General features: G+C 37.5%; 1 protein-coding gene across 2 annotated transcripts in view; it reads right to left on the reverse strand.

Annotated features, from left to right (window-relative positions):
• PHF20 (PHD finger protein 20) overlaps positions 1-23246 on the reverse strand; it is a 127731-nt gene that overhangs the window by 65818 nt on the left and 38667 nt on the right. For both annotated transcript variants that reach the window (XM_044664352.1, XM_044664351.1), the window contains exon 4: positions 21561-21645. In XM_044664352.1, coding sequence (XP_044520287.1) covers positions 21561-21645 — 85 coding nt within the window. The remainder of the gene's footprint in view (positions 1-21560; positions 21646-23246) is intronic.

Here is a 23246-nt window from a genome sequence, read left to right on the forward strand (position 1 = left end):
GTATAAAGGCAGATTTTTGCAAGCATATTAGGGAAAGCCTTTGTTGGAAGTCATGGACATTCTGAATAGAATGCAAGGGGTAGAAAGGAGAGAGTTAAGCAACTGTTTTGAGAAGGGTTTGGAGCAGAAGTGCAATCAGCAGTCCCTATTTGACCTGGGATCTTGGAGATTGGTGAAGGTTATAAAGGCTGAAGATATCATCCTGCAAGTCAACTCTGAATAGGGAAGAGGCCTGTGTTCCATTGACAGTTTGCAGGCATCTTTATCTACCTGGTTACTTTTGGATCATTGGCGGTGGAGGAGTTGGTTCCTGGTATCCTGAAGACATCTCTAGATCAGTTGTGACAACCCAAACCCAAGCCCTCTTCCTCAGATCCTTAGCCAAGCTGTCACCTGGTCGAAGCCAGATTGGCTAAGGAACTTACTTTGAATCCAGTCCTGGACAATCAGACATAGTTTCACCTTACCCCCTCACCTATTCTCTCAAATTACAATTAAACTGTTCCCCTGTTTTGTTTTCTTCATACCTTAAAGTTCTCATAGTATGTGTATTTTGTTTTACTCTGTGTTTATCCCAGGCTAGGTGGAGCAGGGTGACAGTTAAGGCCTAACTGTCACTTCTGTCAACAACAGTAATTTCCCCTAACAGCTAAACCCAGTTTCCCTAACTTGTTAAGTCCCCACCTATTGTCCATTCCTGTCTCCTACTCACCCTTCTGAACCCACATATAAATATTAAGTTAACTTCTTCTGGTTTTCCCCATGAGATTGATCAAGACCTAATTCCATATTATTGATAATTAAACTAGAGTTATCATTTAGTGCCTACATCCCCGTAATATTCCCATCAGCCCATGTGTTCAAGCAGTTGCTTTTCTTCTGTGTTTCTCCTCCCACAGTTCTTCCTCTGGATGTGAATAGCATTCTTTCTCATAACTCCCTCAGCCTTGCTCTGAATCCTTGCATTGCTGCTAGTAAAGAAGTCCATTACATTCGATTTTACCACAGTGTATTAGTCTCTGTGTAAAATGTTCTCCTGGATCTACTCCTTTCACTCTGTATCAATTCCTAGAGGTCATTCTAGTTCACATGGAATTCCTGCAGTTATTTATTCCTTTGAGCACAATAGTATTCCATCACCAACAGATACCACAATTTCTTAATAATCATGAAAGAATCTCGTCTAGTCATCTACGTCTACTATAAAAAAGAAAGCCTTGTTCACAATAATACAGCTGTATTACTAGATGAATATATGAATTATGTCCATAGTAATACTTTTAGAGTCAAAACTGAAGTCATTTGCTCTTCATTCATATTAACAGTTCTAATCCATTAGCAAATGTATTTAGTGTATTTCAAATTAAAAGTAGAAGAATACAAAAACAAAATTGTTAATTATTTTATTTCAATACTGCCAAATTCAACAAAGCTGAATTTCAATTGGGCATAAACCCAATCATTTCCTACAATTCCCACAATTTGCTTTATAGTTTGGCCCTCCTGCATACTGAAACCTGGGAGCTTCTTTAAACAATAAAACTTAATGGAAGGGGCAGCTGGGTAGCACAGTGGAGTGAGAGTCAGGCTTAGAGACAGGAGGTCCTAGGTTCAAACCCGGCCTCAGCCACTTCCCAGCTGTGTGATCCTAGGCAAGTCACTTGACCCCCATTGCCCACCCTTACCACTCTTCCACCTATGAGACAATGCACCGAAGTACAAGGGTTTAAAAAAAAAATCTAAAAAAAAAAACCAAAACTTAATGGAAGCGACATACCTTTTCTTGCACTATGATTAGGCTTCATAACTGGTCTCCATGCAATCACTTGCTCCCCCCCCCCCCCTTCTTCAATCTACCTAGCACACTGAAGCTAGAACAGTTTTCAAAGCTCCTTAGTTTTGTAACTTTTTGCCTTGAGGGCTGACCTATCCTGGTTGGTGAGTGAATAAGTACTAACACAAATGACCCACTATTTCTATCTAGCCCCAGACCAGACCAAGATATATATTACCCTGGGCAAGTCACAAATTGCCTATCCATTACCATTCTTTTGCCTCAAAACAATACTTCAGATCAATTCTAAGAGAGAAGGAAAGATACTTTAAAAAAGGAGGGGTGGGGGACATGGAATATGGAACACTTAAGACTTTCTTCATGTTTGGATTATCCCCACCATCTGCCACTTTCACATCTACTCATATGTTGCTGAATAAAACTGGAGAAAATCACAAAACTATGCAGACTAGATATACTACAAATTAAGTTACATAATCTCAACTTGATCCTCACAATGGCTTGGAAATCTTTTTATACCTCCCCAGTTAATTCACTATCTGATATTCACCACATCATTTTTTCAAAATCTTTTAATTCCTCATCAAATCTGCTTCAATTCCCCTGCCCTTTTGCTTCATATTTCAAATGAAAAAAATTACGGCCATTCACTGGCTCCGAATTTTACTTTCTTCATCCTGATGGTTTCTACAACTAGTCCTCCTTTACTCTCATATCACATGAAGAGGAGGCCCTTTTCCTGGCTAAATCTACCCCTTCTATATGCACAAGTAATCCCATTCCATCCAGTTTCTTCTAGCAGACTGCCCCTTCTATCATCACCGACTCTAATTTATCTTTAATCTCTCCCTGTCTGTTGGCTGCTTCCCTACTGCCTGCATATATGTCCATGTCATCATCAAAAAACGCTCACTTGACAAGTCTATCCATGCTAGCTAATGTCCTATCTCTTTCCCTCCTTTTCATGATCAAACTTCTTGAAATAGCTCTTTACAATCTATAGCATCCACTTTCATTTTCTTCCACTACAGTCTGGTTTCTGATCACATCATTCAATCTAAACTGTTCTTTTTAAAATTACTAATGATTTCTTAAGGACCAAATCTAATGATCTTTTCAGAATCCTCATCCTTCTTGCCTCTGTGCAGCCTTTGATACTACTGCTCACATTCTGCTCTTGACTCTAAGTTTCTGTGACACTAAATTGATTCTCCTCCTATTTGACTTATTTCTAAGTCTCCTTTGCTAGATATCTTTGTCCAGGTAATGCCTGGCACAAATACAGGATTCCGTGCGGGGGCCCTCTTCTCTTCTTCCTCTGTACTATTTCATTTCATGATCTGAGCTTGCTTGGACATTTGTTGTTCAAAAAACAATTGTTTTTCAACTGCTTAATCACATGGTTCGATGGGGATATGACTGGAGACAGAAGGCTCTAAATGATCATTCTATTACAAAATTTAATAACATGGAAATAGGTCTTGATAAATGACATATGTAAAAACCAGTGGAATTTTTCGTTGGCTACAGAGGCAGGTTGGAGGAGGGGAGGGAAAGAACATAAATCATGTAACCATGGAAAAATATTCTAAATCAGTGATGGGTAAATGAGGGCCTGCAGGCCAAGCAACACTATTCCTAATCTGACCAATACAATGAGTAGGATACAATACAATGAAACTTCAAAAGAGTTGCCTTAGAAACAGACTGACAGATCAGTATTTCCTTTCCTTTGGCCCCCTCTCTAAAAAGTTTGACCATCACTGCTCTAAATTAATTTAATTAATTAATTAAAAGCCTAAAAAAGCCGTTATTCTTACATTGTCTCCCTCATTAGACTGAGCTCCTTCAAGGCAGGCGCTAATTTTTGTTATTTTTTTGTATCATAAAAAATTCTTACTAACAATAAAAAAAAATAAGCTTCTTATGAATAGCAAAAACTTCTTCAAAAAGTTTCATTATTAAAACAGTATGGGAGGGGGCAGCTGGGTAGCTCAGTGGATTGAGAGTCAGGCCTAGAGATGGGAGGTCCTAGGTTCAAATCCTGCCTCAGACACTTCCCAGCTGTGTGACCCTGGGCAAGTCACTTGACCCCCATTGCCCACCCTTACCACTCTTCCACCTAGGAGCCAATACACAGAAGTTAAGGGTTTAAAAAAAAAAACAGCTTGGGAGAGATTGGGTCTAAATCAACATTTCACATCCTATACAAAGATAAATTCAGGATGGGTGAATGACATGAATATAAGGAAGGAAACTATAAGTAAATTAGGTGAGTACAGAAGAGTATACTTCTCAGATCTTTGGGAAAGGAAAGATTTTAAAACCAAGCAAGAGTTAGAAAAAATTACAAAATGTAAAATAAATAATTTTGATCACATTAAATTAAAAAGGTTTTCTACAAACAAAACCAATGCAACCAAAATTAGAAGGGAAGCAACAAATTGGGAAAAAAAAAATCTTTATAACAAAAAACTCTAACAAAGGTCTAATTACTCAAATATACAAGGAGCTAAATCAATTGTACAAAAAATCAAGCCATTCCCCAATTGATAAATGGGCAAGGGACATGAATAAGCAATTTTCAGATAAAGAAATCAAAACTATCAACAAACACATGAAAAAGTATTCTAAATCTCTTATAATTAGAGAAATGCAAAAATCAAAACAACTCTGAGGTACCACCTCAAACCTAGCAGATAAACTTACATGACAGCAAAGGAAAGAGGTGAATGTTGGAGGTGATTTGGCAAAAATTTGGAAAATGAGGGAATGTCCTTCAATTGGGGAATGGCTGAACAAATTGTGGTATCTGTTGGTGATGGAATACTATTGTGCTCAAAGGAATAATGAACTGGAGGAATTCCATATGAACTGGAATGACCTCCAGGACTTTATGCAGACTGAAAGGAGCAGAACCAGGAGAATGTTGTATACAGAGACTAATACATTGTGGTATAATCAAATGTAATCAACTGCTCTACTAGCAGCAATGCAAGGATCCAGAACAATGCTGAGGGATTTATGAGAAAGCTATCCACATTCAGAGGAAGAACTGTGGGAGTAGAAACACAGAAGAAAAACAACTGCTTAAAAACATGGGCTGATGGGGATATTATTGGGGATGTAGACTCTAAATGATCACCCTAGTGCAACTATCAATAATATGGAAATAGGTCTTGATCAATGACACATGTAAAACGCAGTGGAATTGAATGTCAGCTATGGGGGGGGGGGGGGAGAGGGAAAGAACATGAATCATGTAAAATGGGATTTTATTCTATTGGGGAAATATTCCAACTTTTTAAAAAATGGGAAAATATGCTAACTAAAAAAAAAGTTTCATGATTTCATCTCTTGTGTATATAGATATAGACTAAAAGTGTTCCCATGCCTTCTCATCATGAAGGATTCTTTTTCATGTCTTTAAGGAAATCTTCAATAGATTTCAACATAATAAAGATTTCCCTCAGGTTCTTTCAGTATTTAACAGACTATCAGTGTAGGTAGGGAATTCACCCAGATCACCAAACAAGGATCACACACCAAGTACCAACAATTAAATTAATATTTGTCAATGAGTTTAAAGAATTATATGATTCTAGATCCCCATTACCTTTTCTGACTCTCTCTCCGTAGAACCAAAGGGAATCATCTAACTTTAACCTGCATTTAACAAATAACCCCTTCTCCCCAACCACAGAGCACGCAGGTCTCTCAGCACCCAAGAGTGAGAGTTTTGTAGCATACACAGTAACATTAATATTGTACAATAATCAACTATGAATGACTTAGTTACCCTCAGTAATACAATGATCCAAGACAATTTTGAAGGACTTATGATGAAAAATGATCTCCAACTCCAGAGAAAGAATTGATGGAATCTGAATGCAGATCAAAACAAGAAGTTAAAGAGAAAAAAGGGACAAAAAGAAGTGGGAAGATAAAAAGACATAAAGTGATGGGCAGCTAGGTAGCTCAGTGGATAGATAGTCAGGCCTAAAAACAGGAGGTCCTAGGTTCAAATCCTGCCTCAGACACTTCCTAACTGTGTGACCCTGGGCAAGTCACTTGACCCCCATTGCCCACCCTTACCACTCTTCCACCTAGGAGCCAATATACAGAAGTTAAGGGTTTAAAAAAAAAAAAGAATAAAAAAAAGACAAAGTGAGTGAATCTATCTGCTAAGACAAACACAAGAATTATATGAATACAACTAGAAAACACTTTTCACACAAATAAAACTAGATCTAAACAATTGGAAAAACATTAAATGCTCATGGAAAAGATAAGCTAATATAATAAAAATGACAATACTATATAATTAATTTATTTACTCAGTGCGATACCTGAAAACTACCAAAAACAATTTTAAAAACTACAAAAAACTATTTTAGAGAATTGGAAAAAAATTAAAATTCATATGGAATAACAAAAGGTCAAGAATATCAAGGAAACTAATAAAAAAAACATGACGGATGGTGGTCTAGAAGTACCAGATCTTAAAATGGACTAAACAGCAGTGATCATTGAAACAATATGGTACTGGCTAAGAGATAGAAGGATAGATAAGTGGAATAGACTGGAGGTAAATAACTTCAGCAATCTTATATTCGATAAACCCAAAGATCCCAGCTTTTGGGATAAAAACACACCATTTTGACAAAAACTGCTGGGAAAATTGGGAAATAATAGGGCAAAAATTAGTTTTAGATCAATATCTCACACCCTATGCCAAGGTAAGTTCAAAATGGGCATATAATTTAAATATAAAGTGATAGTATCAGAAAATTAGGTGAACATGGAATAGTGTAGCTGTCAGATCTGTAGGGGGAAAAAAGAATTTAGGACCAAGCAAGAGACAGAAAACAATACAAGATGGAAAATGCATAATTTTGATTATATATACAACCAAAATTAGAAAGGAAGGAACAAACTGGAAAAAAAATTTTCATAACAAAATTCTCTGACAAAGGTCTGATTACTCAAATCTACAAAGAACTAAAGACAAATTTATAAGAAATCAAGTAATTCCCCAATTGACAAATGGTCAAGGGATATAATAAATAGGCAGCTTTCAGATTAAGAAATCAAAACTATCAATAACCATATTAAAATGTTCTAAATCCCTCCTGATTAAAGAAATGCAAATCAAAACAACTATGAGGTACCACCTTAAACCTAGGAGACTTGCCAATATGACGGCAAATGAAAGTAATAAATGCTGGAGGAGATGTGGCAAAATTGAGACACTAATGCATTGCTGGTGGAGTTGTGAACTGATCCAACCATTCTGGATGGCAATTTGGAACTATGCCCAAAGAGCTCTAAAAGACTGCCTGCCCTTCGATCCAGCCATAGCATTGCTGGGTTTGTACCACAAAGAAATCATAGATAAACAGACTTGTACGAAAATATTCATAGCTGTGCTTTTTGTGGTGGCAAAAAACTGGAAAATGAAGGGATGCCCTTCAATTGGGGAATGGCTGAACAAATTGTAGTATATGCTGGTGATGGAATACTATTGTGCTCAAAGGAATAATACACTGGAGGAATTCCATGTGAACTGGAAAGACCTCCAGGAATTGATGCAGAGTAAAAGGAGCAGAACCAGAAGAACACTGTATACAGATTGTAATGGACTTCTGTACTGGCAGCAATGCAATGACCCAAGACAATTCTGAGGGATTTATGGGAAAGAACCCTACCCACATTCAGAGGAAGAACTGCAGGAGTAGAAACACAGAAGAAAAACAACCGCTTGAACACATGGGTTGACACAGGCAGGGTTGAGGATGTAGACACTAAACGACCATACCAATGGAACTATCAATGATATGTAAATGAGTCTTGATTGATCACACATGTTAAAACCAGTGGAAATGTGTGTTGGATATTGGGGGGGGGGTGAAGAGGAAAGTAAAAACAAGAACCATGTAACCATGAAAAATTTTTCTAAAAGTTATTCATTGATGCAGAATCAAAGGCGCAAAACCAGAAGAACATTATGCATAGAAACTGATACACTGTGGTATAATAAAATGTAATGGACTTCTCTACTAGAGGCAATGAAATGACCCAGGACAACTCTGAGGGACTTATGAGAAATAACGCTATCCACATCCAGAGAAAGGAGTAGAAACACAGAAGAAAAACAACTGCTTAATCACATGGTTCAATGAGGATATGACTGGGTATATTGACTCTAAGCCCTAGTGTAATTATCAATAATATGGAAATAGGTCTTGATCAATGATACATGTAAAGCTATCAGGGGGAAGGGTTGGGGGGGTCAGAGAGGAGGGAAAGAACATGAATCATGTAACCATGGAAAAACACCCTTATGTAATTAATTAATTAAATGACATTGTTCGATTAAAAAAAAAGAAAGTAATAAATGTTGGAGATGTGGCAAAATTGGGACACTAATGCATTGCTGGTGGAGTTGTGAAATGATGCAACATTCTAGAAGGCAATCTGGAATTATGCACAAAGGACTTTAAAAGAATGCATGCTCTTTGATCTAGCAATACCTCTACTAGGTTTGTATCCCAAAGAGATTAAAAAAAAAAAAAAAGGGAAATGATCTATTTGTATAAAAATATTTATTGCTGCGCTTTTTGTGGTGGCAAAAAATTAGAAAATGAAGGCATGTCCCTCAGTTAGGGAATGGCTGAACAAATTGTGGTATAAAATGGTAATGGAATACTATTGTGCTAGTATAAGGAATGGTGAATCGCTTGATTTCTATGAGAACTGGAAGGACCTACATGAACTGATGAGGAGTGAAATGAGTAGAACCAGGAGAACAATGTACACAGTAACTGAAATACTATGGGACAATCAAACATAACTGACTTTGCTAATAAAGGCAATGCTCTAAGACAAATGCAATGATCTAAGACGATTCTGAGGGACTTATGAGAAAATATGCCATCTACATCTAAAGAAAGAATTGTGGGAGTATAAATGAAGAAGAAAAACATGATTTATCACTTGTTTATATGAGTATATTATTTGAAGTTTTGGTCTTATTTTTCACCTTATTTATTTATTTATTTGTTTGTTTGTTTATTTGTTTGAGGTTTTGTTTTGAATATTTCTCCATAGTTACATATTTCATGTTTTTCCCTTCTCCCCCCAGCCCCCCAAACCTCCCTTGGCCGATGCACAATTCCACTGGGTTTTACATGTATAATTGATCAAGACCTAATTCCAGTTGGACTAGAGTTATGGTTTAGTGCCTACATCCCCAATAATATCCCCATCAGCCCATGTGTTCAAGCAGTTGTTTTTATTCTGAGTTTTTCCTCCTACAGTTCTCCCTCTAGACGTGAATAGTATTCTTTCTCATAAGTACCTCAACCTTGATCTGGATGTTTCCTCTGGATTCTTACATTGCTGCTAGTAGAGAAGTCCATTACATTCAATTTTATCACAGTGTATCAGTCTCTGTGTACAATGTTCTCCTAGATCTGCTCCTTTCACTCTGCATCAATTCCTGGAGGTCATTCCAGTTCACATGGAATTCCTCTGAAGTTTTGGTTTTAAAAGATTACTCTTTTTAAAAAGGAATAACAAGGAAATAGGTTTTGAGGGATAATACGTGTGTAACCAAGTGGAATTGCTTATAAGCTCCAGGAGAGGGGAAAGAAGAGGGAAGAGAAAGAACATTAATCACATAATCTTTAAAAAATTATATTAAAAATAGATACAAGGTGAAATCAGACCTAATTTAAGTTATAACACAAATGAAAACTTTGTAGCTTAACATTTCTAAAATTCAGTTCTGTTGTGAGGATTATTTAGGTATTAGTTTATATATAGTTAATGTGGACCTAGCAGGAAGGGCTGGAGAATTCCAAGATGGAATGGGGAAGCAGGAAGTTGCTTGCACTCTCTGAGAGGGACTCCATGGTGGGTGTTACAAGCAGTAACTGATTCCCTGGGAGACTTCAGAGCTTGTAGAGTTGCACCCTGATTCCCATGTATCTTGGAGTGTGGTGAAGGTTGGAAGCAGAGGACATCTATCCTGCACAACAGCACTGAGTAGGGAGTGATCTGCAATCTGGTAGACAGCTTGCAGGCTCCTCTCCCTACTGGGCTGCTTTGGACCATCAGTTCTGGAGGAGTTGGTTCCTGGCATCCTGAAAACATCTCTGGACTCTACTGTGAGGATTCCCACTCCAGTACTGTTATTCTCTGGGCCCTGCCTGGCTTAGGTCTTAGTTTAGTGTAGTCAAGTCCTTCCCCTGCCCCTGTGGTTTGCCCTTAGCTTGTAAGTAAAGAATCCCAATTCCCATCCTTTATTATTGTTTCCCTCAATTAAACTGTTATAAACTTTTACCTTTTGCCAGCTGGTTCCATAGGCCCTTGCCTAGGTGGGCTGAGAGACTGTTGGGCCTAACTGCCATTCCTGTTGACAGTTAGCTCCTTGGCAGTAAACCCTGGTCTCCCTATCCTGTTTGGTCCTGTTCAACTTGACATCCCTCCAATCCTCCATTACAGTTCCCTTCAATTTTCATAGGAGGGTTTTGTTAGACTGTCTGCCCTTTGATCCATACCACTGCTAGGTTTATACCCCAAAGAGATCATGAGGAAAAAGACACGTACAAAAATATTCATAGCCGAGTTCTTTGTACTGACAAAAAACCGGAAAATGAGGGTATGCCCTTCAATTAGGGAATGGCTGAACAAATTGTGGTATCTGCTGGTGATGGAATACTATTGTGCTCAAAGGAATAATGAACTAGACACACACACACACACACACACACACACATAATCCTGACAACAGACCTGTGAGATAGATATAACTGATAAAAAAACTGAAATTCTGAGAAATTAAATAACTACACAGCTAATAAGTACTCAAGAGGATTCTCTATCAAATCTTCCTGACTCCAAGTGCTAGACTCTCTCCACTAGAGTAGGTTGCTTCTTCATCGCAGATTGATAAGACTAGAAGGAACTTTGGGGATCATCTAGTCAGAGATTCTTATACTTTGAGTTATGGACCCCATTGGCAGTCTTATAGGTCTCTTTTCAGAATAATGTTTTTAAATATAAAATAACATGCATAGGAAACAAATTACATTGAATTAAGAAATTAATTCCCCTCCTCCAAATTCAGACTCCTGAAATCTATCCAAGGACTCCCTGGAAACCCATGGACACCAGTTTAAGAATCTTTTGAGTCCAACCCCTTCATTTTACCGAGAAAGAAACTAGGATGATTACAAACCAAAAGGACTGGGCCCAAAGTGACAGTTAATGCAATAGCAATTTAATATCCCATGTTTCATCTAGAAAATTAAATCCTCATCATATGGTCTCCAGCTAGTTTACTGAAACCTAAGTAAATAAAATTTCAAACTATAAACTTTAGACTTCCGGGTTAAGATGGCTACAGAGTAGAAGCAGCATGCTTAACCTCTCCTAACACACCTACACATGACTCCTCAAAAGGACACAAAAACAAAATCCAGGTAAATGAAGGAACCCCACAATAGGGCACAGCATTGAAGGTACATGGGATTTGGGCATTTCCATGCTATGAGGGGGTGAAACAGCTCTCACTTAAATGTGAGCTGATCAACCCCCACCACACACACCACTTACAGTGCCAAAGTCAGGGCACAAGAGTTAGAGCAACCTTGGGGCATTCATTAAGTTCTTGGCAGCTATCTGCGATCACAAGGGCCTGCTCTAGAGAGTGTGTGTTTGGAATTCAGGGAGGTGCCATTTAAAAGTATCTTACAAACTTCCTGTGGACACGTGGGGACTTTAAGATTACATTCCCCATGATCCAATGGGTTTCCAGTTTCGGAATTTGGACATGGGGACAGGGAAGCTTAAAATTCAGAGGTATTAAAATTTGGAGGTTGGGCTTGAGACAAGCTCTCTCGGCTATGTAGCGAGGGCGGCCGGGAGACGTCTCTTTTTGTTACCTGAGTGGGCTCCCAGGGGAGAGAGAGGAGTAGGGAGGGTATGGAAGAAAATGGCGGAGGCGCCAGAGATTTCTTACAGGCGCGTGGTCAATTTATCTCTATCAGCCATGGCTTTAATTAAACTACTAATTTCCCTCATTTTATCAGTCTTTATCATTTTTAATCGTAACAAAAGCAGCAAGACTTAAGACCCCAAGAGGCTAAAGAACATGGACTTTGAACTCAGACCTTGAGCGCAGACCCTGGGCGCAGACCTTGGGGGGGACGTAGTGAGGAGGGGTGCCTGAATGTGGAAGCAGCACCCTGAGACTCTTAAAGGAGCCTTGGGCAGAGGAGCAAGCAAAGGTACCTCCAGGAGGCCTGACCCTGAGAACAGCTAGACTTGAGACCCCAGGAGCCTAAAGAGCACAGACCGTGGGCACGAGGATAAAGCTGAAAGGGGCAGCACTGAGCTACGACTCAGGCAAAAACTGCTCCACAGCTGGATAGACAAGAGAGCCTGCCTGCTTCAACAAGAGTTCTGACTGATAAATAGCATAATAATAATGGCAAGCCATGCCCAAGAACCTCCAAAGAGAAAGATCAAGAAGAAAGCTTTAACACTCAATAATTTTTACACAGAAAACATCCAGACAACAGAGCAGACAGCAGAGGAGAACAAACAAGAAATCATATCCAAACCTTCCCAACAAAATGAAAATTGGTCATAAGCTCTTGAAGAGTTCAAATCTGAGATCATGAGAAAGATGGAAGAGATTTGACAAGAAAAGTGGGAAATAGGTCAAAAGGAAATTAACAGTTTAAAAGACAGAAACTCCCAATTGGAGAAAGATGTCCCAAAATCAAAAGAATTGATAAGCAAATTGGAGACCAAAATTAAACAGCTAGAAAACAGATAGAACAAACCAAAAAGGAAAATCAAAAGATTATAGCAGGGAGCAGCTAAGTAGCTCAGTGGATTGAAAGTCAGGCCAAGAGACGGGAGGTCCTAGGTTCAAATCTGGCCTCAGACACTTCCCAGCTGTGTGACCCTGGGCAAGTCACTTGACCCTCCATTGCCCACCCTTACCACTCTTCCACCTAAGAGCAAAATGCACAGAAGTTAAGGGTTTAAAAAAAAAAAAAGATTATAGCAGAAAACCAGTCTCTAAAGACCAGAACTGGGCAAGTAGAAACCAATAACCTCACAAGACAGCAGGAACTAATAAATGAAAGTCAAAAGAATGACAAAATAGAAGGAAACATGAAATATCTCACTGAGAGGATGACAGATCAAGAAAACGAGTCTAGAAGAGACAATTTGAGAATCATTGGTCTTCCTGAAAAATCAGAAATTAATAGAAATTTGGACACCATATTACAAGAAATTATCCAAGAAAATTGCCCTGATGTTCTTCAACAGGAGGGCAAAATAAGACATTGAAAGGATTCATAGATCTCCCTCTACACTAAACCTTCAAAAGATAACCCCCAGGAATATACTTGCCAAATTTAATAGCTTCCAAGTTAAAAAATATTACTAGAAGCCAGAAAGAGACAATTCAGACATCAAGGAGCACCAATCAGGATCACACAGGATCTGGCAGCCTCCACACTAAAAGACCGCAAGGCTTGGAACATGACATTCAGAAAGGCAAGAGAATTGGGTCTACAACCAAGGATTACCTACCCACAAAAACTGAACATATACTTCCAGGGGAAAGTATGGGAATTCAACAAGATAGAAGATTTCCAAATATTTGCACAGAAAAGACCAGGACTAAATGGAAAGTTTGATATCCAACCACAAAAACCAAGAGAAACATGAAAAGGTAAATGAGAAAGAGAGGGGGAAAAAAACCTCTTATTTTTAAAGTTGATTCTTTAAAGGGCTTCAATAAGATCAAATAATTTGTATTCCTATATGGAGAAATATTATGTGTAATTCTAAAAAACTGTACTCACTATTATAGTAATTAGAAGAATTAGTCATGAGGAGAGGTTGGAGTACTAAATGGTCTTAAGACGTGTAATGCAAGGTTGCAGCAAACGCTTTTGCTTTTGCAAACCAACTGTAGCAGCCCTGACAGCTGGAAGGAATAGAATGTTGACCCTGGCCTCACAGCAAAACCAGTTGGAGACTGGGGGTATAAATATTCCTGCAGAACCAACTGAGGGGCCTTTTGCTTTTGGGGCATTTGGGGGCTTTGCCTGATTTTCCTTGACCTCTCCCTTGACATCCTGCTATTTCCTGGATTTCCCTATTGGGCCCTGGGAGGAGGGTATTTTGGTGGGTGGAGCTCCTGGAAATTAGCTTCTGTAGGCAGGAAGGACAACCTAAATCAAGCCACCCCCTTATCTAGTGATCTAATGAACCTTATTTCCTCAGGGCAGTGAAATTATCCCTGACTGAGGGAGAAGGCCTCCCTCAGTCTGAGCCCCTCTTTTGTGACCCTCTCCCAACACCAGCTTCTCCCCTTGCAGCAGTTACCAGTCCTCAACCCCTTTTCCCTCAGCTTACCCCTGGTGATAATAAACCCCTTTGGCTTTATACAAAGAGCTTCTGGTGAATCATTGTACTGAGCATTATTAGTAGGGCAAGGCTGAAGAAGGAAAGGAATTACTTTCTTTTATTTCTTGAGGGCTAAACCAGGCATCCATCTTGGGCAGAAAGTGGCCAGCATTCCTCTTCCTGTATGCTGGGATTTGTTCTCTGGAAGAGAGGGGCTCTTTATTCCTCCCCTCTAAGGAGCTTAGAATAACAGCAGGGGCTGAATAAAACCTTCAGCCAGGCTTCTCACAATTTCTGTGAACCTTAAGTTGGTCTGGAAGAGATAGTCTTCCTTGCCTGAAGACCAAGCTGATACAACCCAGTGCCTTCAAGTACAAGTCTCATTGATTAGCAGCCCTCTATATACTTCATATATATATATTTTAATTTCATTCCATAACAGATGATATGGGGGGGAAAGTGGAGAGGGGGAACAGAAGATGGCACCAAGAGAAACTAGAAGGAATTAGAAAAACAGGATAATCTACACCACACAAAGAGGACATGGGAAGGGGAGAGGATGAATACTTTTATAAGAAGGAGAGCAAGGGAGCGTTAATAGGAAATACTTAAACCTTACTCTCAGCAGAATTAATCTTGAGAGGGAAGAGTAGCTAGATCCACTGGGATATCAAATCCTATCTAACCCTACAGATGAAATCAGAAGAGATAAACGAGGGTTTGGTAAGAACAAAAGACCAAGACTATTAAGGGAAATAATGAAAAAAAATATGAAGAAAGGTGGCCTAGCAGTACCAGACCTTAAACTGTACTATAAAACAGTAGTCATCAAAACAGTATGGTACTGGCGAAAAAACAAAAGGGAAGATCAGTGGAATAGACTAGGGGTAAGCGACCTCAGCAAGACAGTCTTCGATAAACCCAAAGAACCCAGCTTTTGGGACAAAAACCCACTATTTGATAAAAACTGCTGGGAAAATTAGAAAACAATATGGGAGATTGAGCCTAGATCAACATCTCACACTCTATACCAAGATAAACTCAGAATGGGTGAATGACATGAATATAAACAAGGAAACTATAGGCAAATTGGTTAATCACAGAATAGTATATTTGTCAGATCTATGGGAAGGGAAAGATTTTAAAACGAAGCAAGAACTAGAAAAAATTACAAAATGTAAAATAAATAATTTTGACTACATTAAACTAGAAAGGTTTTGTACAGACAGAACCAATGCAACCAAAATTAGTAGGGAAGCAACAAATTAGGAAAAAATATTTAAAACAAAAAACTCAGACAAAGATCTAAATACTCAAACATACAAGGAGCTAAATCAATTGTATAAAAAAATCAAGCCATCCTCAATCGAAAAGTGGGCAAGGAACATGAATAGGCAATTTTCAGATAAAGAAATCAGAACTATCAATAAGCACCTGAGAAAGTGTTCTAAATCTGTAATAATTGGAGAAAAGCAAATCAAAACAACTCTGAGGTATCACCTCACACCTAGCAGATTGGCTAAAATGACAAGGGAGAGTAATGAATGTTGGAGGGGATATGGCAAAATTGGGACATTAATGCACTGCTGGTGGAGTTGTGAATTGATCCAACCATTCTGGATAGCAATTTGGAACTATGCCCAAAGGGCTTTAAAAGCCTTTTGATCCAGCCATAGCACTGTTTGGATTATACCCCAAAGAGATAATAAGGAAAAAGACTTGTACAAAAAAAAATATTTATAGCTACACTCTTTGTGGTGGCAAAAAATTGGAAAATGAGAGAATGTCCTTGGATTGGGGAATGTCTGAACAAATTGTGATATATGTTGGTGATGGAATACTATTGTGCTCAAAGGAACAAAGAACTGGAAGAATTCCATGTGAACTGGAATGACCTCCACGAACTGATGCAGAGTGAAAGGAGCAGATCCAGGAGAACATCATACACAGAGACTGATATATACTGTGATAAAATCGAATGTAATGGACTTCTCTACTAGCAGCAATGCAAGGATTCAGAGCAAGGCTGAGGGAGTTATGAGAAAGAATGCTAGCCACATTCAGAGGAAGAACTGTGGGAGGAGAAACACAGAAGAAAAACAACTGCTTGAACACATGGGCTGATGGGTATATTATTAGGGATGTAGGCACTAAACGATAACTCTAGTCCAACTATCAATAATATCAAATTAGGTCTTGATTAATGATACATGTAAAACCCAGTGGAATTATGCATCAGCTAAGAAGGGTTAGCGGGGTTTGGGGGAGAGGGAAAGAATATGAAATATGTAACTATGGGAAAATATTCAAAGTAAAAATTAAAAAATACACACTTTATCCTACCTTTTATACAGGGTTGTCTTCTCTTTTCCTTTAATGTGAATTATCCTTGCCCCTGTATTGCCTCCTGTTACCAGATAAGAAGAGGAGCCAGTGCTAGCTCCAAAATTCTTTGCCTATTTATGAGGATCTTAATACTGTAGGAGTTAATCTTTTGTCCATTTGCAAGGCAGTATTAATAGTTTCAACCATTCTATTTCCAAATATATAATCAAATGAATAAGTAGAAAGTGGAAAAATTGCTTAGTAAGAAACCAGACCTATCAAGCTACTACAAGAGGCCCCAGTGTGTCTCTAGTGCCACAGATGATGTAGCACCAGATAAACAGCTATTTGAGATTTCCCCAGAGTCTTCTGACTGGCACAGTGCCCAGCACTGGGGCTGCACATAGCAGGCACCTATTAATATTTACTGAATTAGGAACAGGAGAGTGCTGAACTGTGCAGGTGGCAGAACAACTGGCAACCATACTCCCTTCCTGTCACCTGTGAAGAGGGGTCTAACAGTAGAAACAAAGGGGTCAGGGAGCATCCACATAAGGTTTCCTGATCTAAGGGCCCTGGAAAGCACCTATCTAGTTATCCAAAATGTAACAAAGCTACTTGGAAATTTAAAAAATAACCTCAGGTCACATTTCTACAATATCCTGTGAGGAAGACAATAACAGCAACTCTCACTTAGTTAATGGTTTTCTCAAAACAACCCTATAAGGTGTTGTATAAATGTTATTAATCAATTTTAGAAATATGAAAATTAAAGTATTAGATCTATTACTCAAACTCTTTTTGTCTTAATTTTTAAAGTTCAGTATTTTCATCCTTGGCCCAGTGATATTCCCACTTTTCACAAAAGGGTAAGAAGACACCAAGAATGGGGAGTCCATGAAATTAACCCACTACTCCTTAGAAGAGAGATTTAAACTTGATTATAAAGCTACATAGTACAACAAAGTTGTTTATCTTCCTATTTCAAAAAAATTGAACCTATAAAGCTTTTGTGCATTTTTCAAGATAAGATAGCTAAAGAAAACTAGATTTTCCAAGAATGACTTATCCTTTCAGTGGATGATTCTGTCAAAGTCTAGTTTTCTACTGGCCCTCCAATCTATCACACAAATTCCTCAGCTTCATCCCACCAACTAATGTATACCTCAGTACCAATTTCTTTTGTTGTTCTTCAGTTGTGTTCAAATCCTTGTTACCCCATTTGGAGCAAAGTTACTGGGGTGGTTTGCCATTTACTTCTCTAACTCATTTTATAGATGAAGAAACTGAGGTAAATAGGGTTAAGCAACTTGCCCATGGTCACACAGCTTAAGGGTCAGGTTATATTTGAACTCAGGCCCTTCTTATTTCAGACCCAGGACTCTATCCCACTGCACCACCCAACTGTCCCATACCAATTTCCTTTAATACTAGGTTAAATTTCCTCCATAAACTTAGGAAGTGAAGCAAAAACAAATTCAGATGATTTTGGGATTCTCTGTACCACATCTTACCTTCTCCCTCCAGATACTGCCAGAACTGACTACTTCTGATTATTATTTAAATAGTAACTTTATCATAAAAAAACATTTTTCCCCCACTTTCACAGATCTATGTGACAGAGGAACCTCAGACACAGTGGCACAATGTCTAAATCAGTAACAGTAAGATGACCCCCAGATAATCACTGACCTACTTCAAAGTTTAGTATGAATTAAATGAACTAGTTATAAAATGACTTCTCCAAATTAACAAACTACAGTTTCACAGAATGGAATTGATCAAAAAAAAATTTTTTAATAGGACATCTAAATAGTCATTATCTAAGTCAGATAAAGCAACTACTTCACAAGACTAAATGTTAAACAGTATCTCTCTTGACATCAAAGGCCCAAAACTATTAATAACATCTCTAGATATGTTCCCCAAAATCACATTCATGCTTCTTAATTCCCAGCTACTGTATTTGTTAAGTCACAATCAATTTAAAAAGACAAACTAAAAAACTGAGTAGCATAGTGGATAGAGCAGCATGCCTGGAGTTTAGATGACCCAGACTTTTCCTAGCTGTACAATCCTAGGCAACCACCCTTTGCCTAGCCCTTCCTGCTCTTCTGTTTTAGAACTGATACTAAGACAGAAAGTGAGGTTAAAAAAAAAAAAAAAAAAAAAAAAAGACTATTCATCTTCCAGTAATTCCTAAACCTTATTACTGAGACATCCTCTACCTTATCCACTAAGAAGGATCCTAATGAATTTAAGGATTCCAAACAACAGCACTTAGTAAAAGCCTATTCTAAGGCAAATGTCTCCTCTATTTGTGTTACCACTTACCTAAAGGAAATCTATTTGGCAGAAAAAGAACTTACAAAAACAAAGCAAAATGACTAATTTTATAGTAGCATACACTGTAATGAGTTCAAATGAATTAATATTAACAATAAGAATCATCACCATCAGAAAATGTTTTCTGAACTACCCCTTTAGGCATATGGAGGAGCAGGCTTTAAACTTTTTGGTCTCAGGATTCTTCTATATTCTTAAATATTACTGAGAACCTATAGAGCTTTAATTTATTTGTGTTATATCTATCAGTATTTACCATATTAAAAGTTTAAAACATGTAACAGCAGTATTATGAAAATAGTTTTGACCTCAAGGATCCCCTAGAGTTGAGGCAGCTGGATGGGCTCAGTGGAATGAGAGCCAGGCCTAGAGACAGGAGGTCCTCGGTTCAAATCTGACCTCAGACACTTCCTAGCTGTGTTACCCTGGGCAAGTCACTTGACCCCCATTGCCTAGTCCTTACTACCCTTCTGACTTGGAACCAACACACAGTACTAATTCTAAGATGGAAGGTAAGGGTTTTTTAAAAAAATCACTGTGGTAAGACTAGAGTTGACCTTAGAAGTCATCTAGTGCAAACTCCTGATATTACAAAAGGAAAAACTGAGGTTCACAGTGTCTTGGCCCAAAGTCATATTAATTAATACTAAAGCTAATTAGAATCCAAATTTCATTAGTAAAAACATAATTCTGTTAAGTGTGAAACTGCCCCAGAAACATAATTAAAAGAAAAGGGAAAGGATTCTTAATAATGGAGACTAGATTAAAGAATGTATAATCTGTCTAACTTAGATAAGTTTGTCTTTTTAAATATAAAATGAAGGAAGGATTCAGAATGATTAATGTGATCCACACAGAAAATAATAAAAACATGTTTGGATTGTTTTTTTAAGGTAAAAATTTTAAAAATGAAGTTGGCTCCAATTGTCCATCAAAACCAGAAGAAGCAATGTGATAGAGTACTGGCTATGGAATCAGAAAGACATTATTAACTGTGACCCCAGGCAAGTCATTTAATAGTTACTTAACTACTATGTGTATCACTTTCCTCATCTGAAAAATGAGGGAATTATACCAAATGTCCTATTAAGGTCCCTTCCAGCTCTAATTTTGTGATCCTAAGGCCTATTTCAAAACAAGGATAGTACAATAACTGTCCTTGGTTTCTAATGAACTATACAATTCAAGAGCTACTATTAAAGCTATTTGGTGAAGTCCTATTTCTCTGAGGAAAAGGAAGACCTGGCCCACATAGCATACTACAGAACTAGTGATTATTAGAGTTGGCAGGGCCACATTTTACATGAAGACTTTGATTATCTTCAAATTTTCATGTCTTCCCTCTTTAAATATATTTATTTATGAACATGTTATCTGTCCCAGTGATTTAAGAACCTTTAGGGGCAGGAACTTTTTTTGGACCTAACACATAATAAGTGTTTAATAAGATATCTGGTGATTGGTTGAAGGGGTAGTAGAGATTATCCAGTTCAATCCCCTCATTTTACAGAAGGAAATAGCAAAAAAGGGAGAATTTAGGAGAACTCATTTGCCTCAGATCATGAGTTAATGAGACATTGAGGTCTAGAATCCAGGTATCTTGCTTATAGATCGGAACTGTTTTCAGCATCCTGCAATTATTTTGATTACCTAGGGAAATGTATCAATTTCCCATTTAAACATTATAACCACCTCATCCATCTCTCATGCCTGAGTTTAAATTGAGTTTTAAACATCAAATTGATCATAATAACTTAATTTTGCACTTCTGGATCAAACTCCTGATTAGCCAACCTAGAAAATTTTGAAAGTCACCAGAAAATGAACTACAGAATGCCATCCTTAACATCCCAGTTTTCCTAGTTTTTCCTAGTATAAGCCATCATAAATGTAAATTATAGTGTCCACTGGGTCAGATCCATAGACTACTCACCAACTGGATTTAATGATGTTAGACTGATATGTCAAACTCAAAAAGAAACTGACCTAGACATATGACTTAGAAAACCACAGATTAACACGACCTGTGTTGTACTGTATTTGTTAAACATTTCCAAATTACGTTTTGATCTGATGTACTAAAGAGTTTTGCCTGCCTCTTGAGGCCAAGAGTTTTAGTATCTCTGTGCTAGTATCCCTACCTAATTTCTCCTCCCTTATCCTGTTCCATCAATTGTTTTTTGGCACCACTATTCCCATTTTTCACACAAATCCAATCTTTCTCTTAGTTCTACTCCAATAATGCTGATAATGCTAAATTAATGCCTATCTCTCAAACATCTGTCATACAGTAAAAAAAAAAAAAAAAAGAAAATTTAAAACTAAAAGACAAAAAAAACTCAGTGAATACTTTGTGAAATCCAAGAAATCTTTCTTGTTTGTTCTGTACAAGACCTAGCACACTGAGAGTGAAAATTTACCCAAGGGGCAAGTAGAAAACAAAATACAATAATAGGTGCATGCTACTCCCTAACCTGAGGTAAAGGACTTTAGATTGATCACACTTTCCTTTCATTCACCTGTATTTTGTAGATGGGAAAGGAGATATCTTTGAAGTAAATGTTTGCTGAGAATCCCCAATCCATTTCTATTCTTTTTTAATTACCTTACATCTAAAAGAAGCATACCAGCAAAACAAATAATAATGCCTTACCATCCTTGTTAACAGCAGTAACTTTGGCTGGGTAAAACCGACAATCTGACCAGCAAGCAAGTACCTGTTCATTTATATGAAATTCCTACAAAATAAGAGATCGTTAACAGCAAAACCAATTAATATGTAGCATTTCAACAATATAGATTAAGTGCTTGAAAATAATCACTTTACACTTCTAATTTCAATTTTTAAAAATGTGTCTAAAAACTTCAAGACAATCAATTTATTTCAACTTTAGAGAAACAGCATTAACAGAATTACCATTTATAAACTACCTTTTCTCCAAAGGAATAATTTTGCATTTAGAGGTTGTGGGTTTAGATACCAGTTCTGGATTCTGACCCTAGTCTATGTGATTCTGATTCCAGTTAAGTTATCTCTCTAGTCCTCAGTAGCATAATCTCTAAAATTATAAGACTTTAGTCCCTTTCAAAATTAAAGCTGTATGGGCTCTTATAAATTCTTAAAACCTCCTTTTAAGTTAGAGAAGGATCAGAAATTTTAATTGCCATATTCAACTGACGATATAGAAGGTGCAAATTCTTTGCCTACAGTCAGAAATAGAGCTAGAAACAAAAGTCAAAGCTAACTCACCAAAATATTACTACTATCATGGACAACTTACTACTTCAAAGTTTATCATCATTGTTTTTATTGCTGCTAATAAAATAATAATAATTATTAGGACTTTTGAAATATTATTATGAATTACTGTAATAATAGTTCCAAACTGTTATCAATTTTTTTCTGTATAGATCTATGCATTGGACAGAATTTAGAAATATGAATACAGTCAATACAAATCTACACAAAGTTTGATAATCATCCTAAATCAGTTTAGAAAAGGAACTTTTACATAATAGGCACTTAATAAATGACTAATGAATGAATAAATGATAGTACAAATAAGTCTTCAGCAAAAGAACAAGGGCCCGGGGGCAGCTGGGTAGCTCAGTGGATTGAGAGCCAGGCCTAGAGACGGGAGGTCCTAGGTTCAAATCTGGCCTCAGACACTTCCCAGCTGTGTGACCCTGGGCAAGTCACTTGACCCCCATTGCCTACCCTTACCAGTCTTCCACCTATAAGTCAAATACACAGAAGTTAAGGGTTTAAAAGAAAAAAGAAAAAAAAAAAAAAGAACAAGGGCCCAAGAATCTAGAGGCCTGAATTTTGTCCTTGCTTTGTCATTAACTATGTCATCCTGAGGCAAGTTATAACATTTCAGAACTTCAGTTTCTTTTTCTAAAATATAAATAATACCTGCTTCCTAAAAATGTGATCTCAATCACATGAAATGAAGAACCTTAAAGGCATTTGAAAATTGAAAGCATTATTAAAATGTTAGCGATTTTAAAATACATATTAGGGAGAAAATAAGTGCCTTTTCCTTTATGGTCATTTCACTTCTCATTATCCTTTCTATGGGAAATTAAAAAGAAAATAGTAAAGAGGCAAAAATCAATAACTTCTGGTATCAGTTTGAACTCATGACAGGAGTCTCAGATCAAGTAGCCAAATGAAGTTTTGTCCAAAATTGGTTTTGAGAATTGTCTATAGAAGTAACACACTTAGGGCATTCCTCCCTAATATCACAGAACCAAAAGTATGTTTAAAATTTTTTTTAGAAACTATGTTCCACAGAGCAGAAACACAGAAGAAAAACATATGACTTGTCACTTGTTT

This window comes from Gracilinanus agilis, chromosome 2, assembly GCF_016433145.1.
Source record: "Gracilinanus agilis isolate LMUSP501 chromosome 2, AgileGrace, whole genome shotgun sequence".
Classification (NCBI taxonomy): Eukaryota; Metazoa; Chordata; class Mammalia; order Didelphimorphia; family Didelphidae; genus Gracilinanus; species Gracilinanus agilis.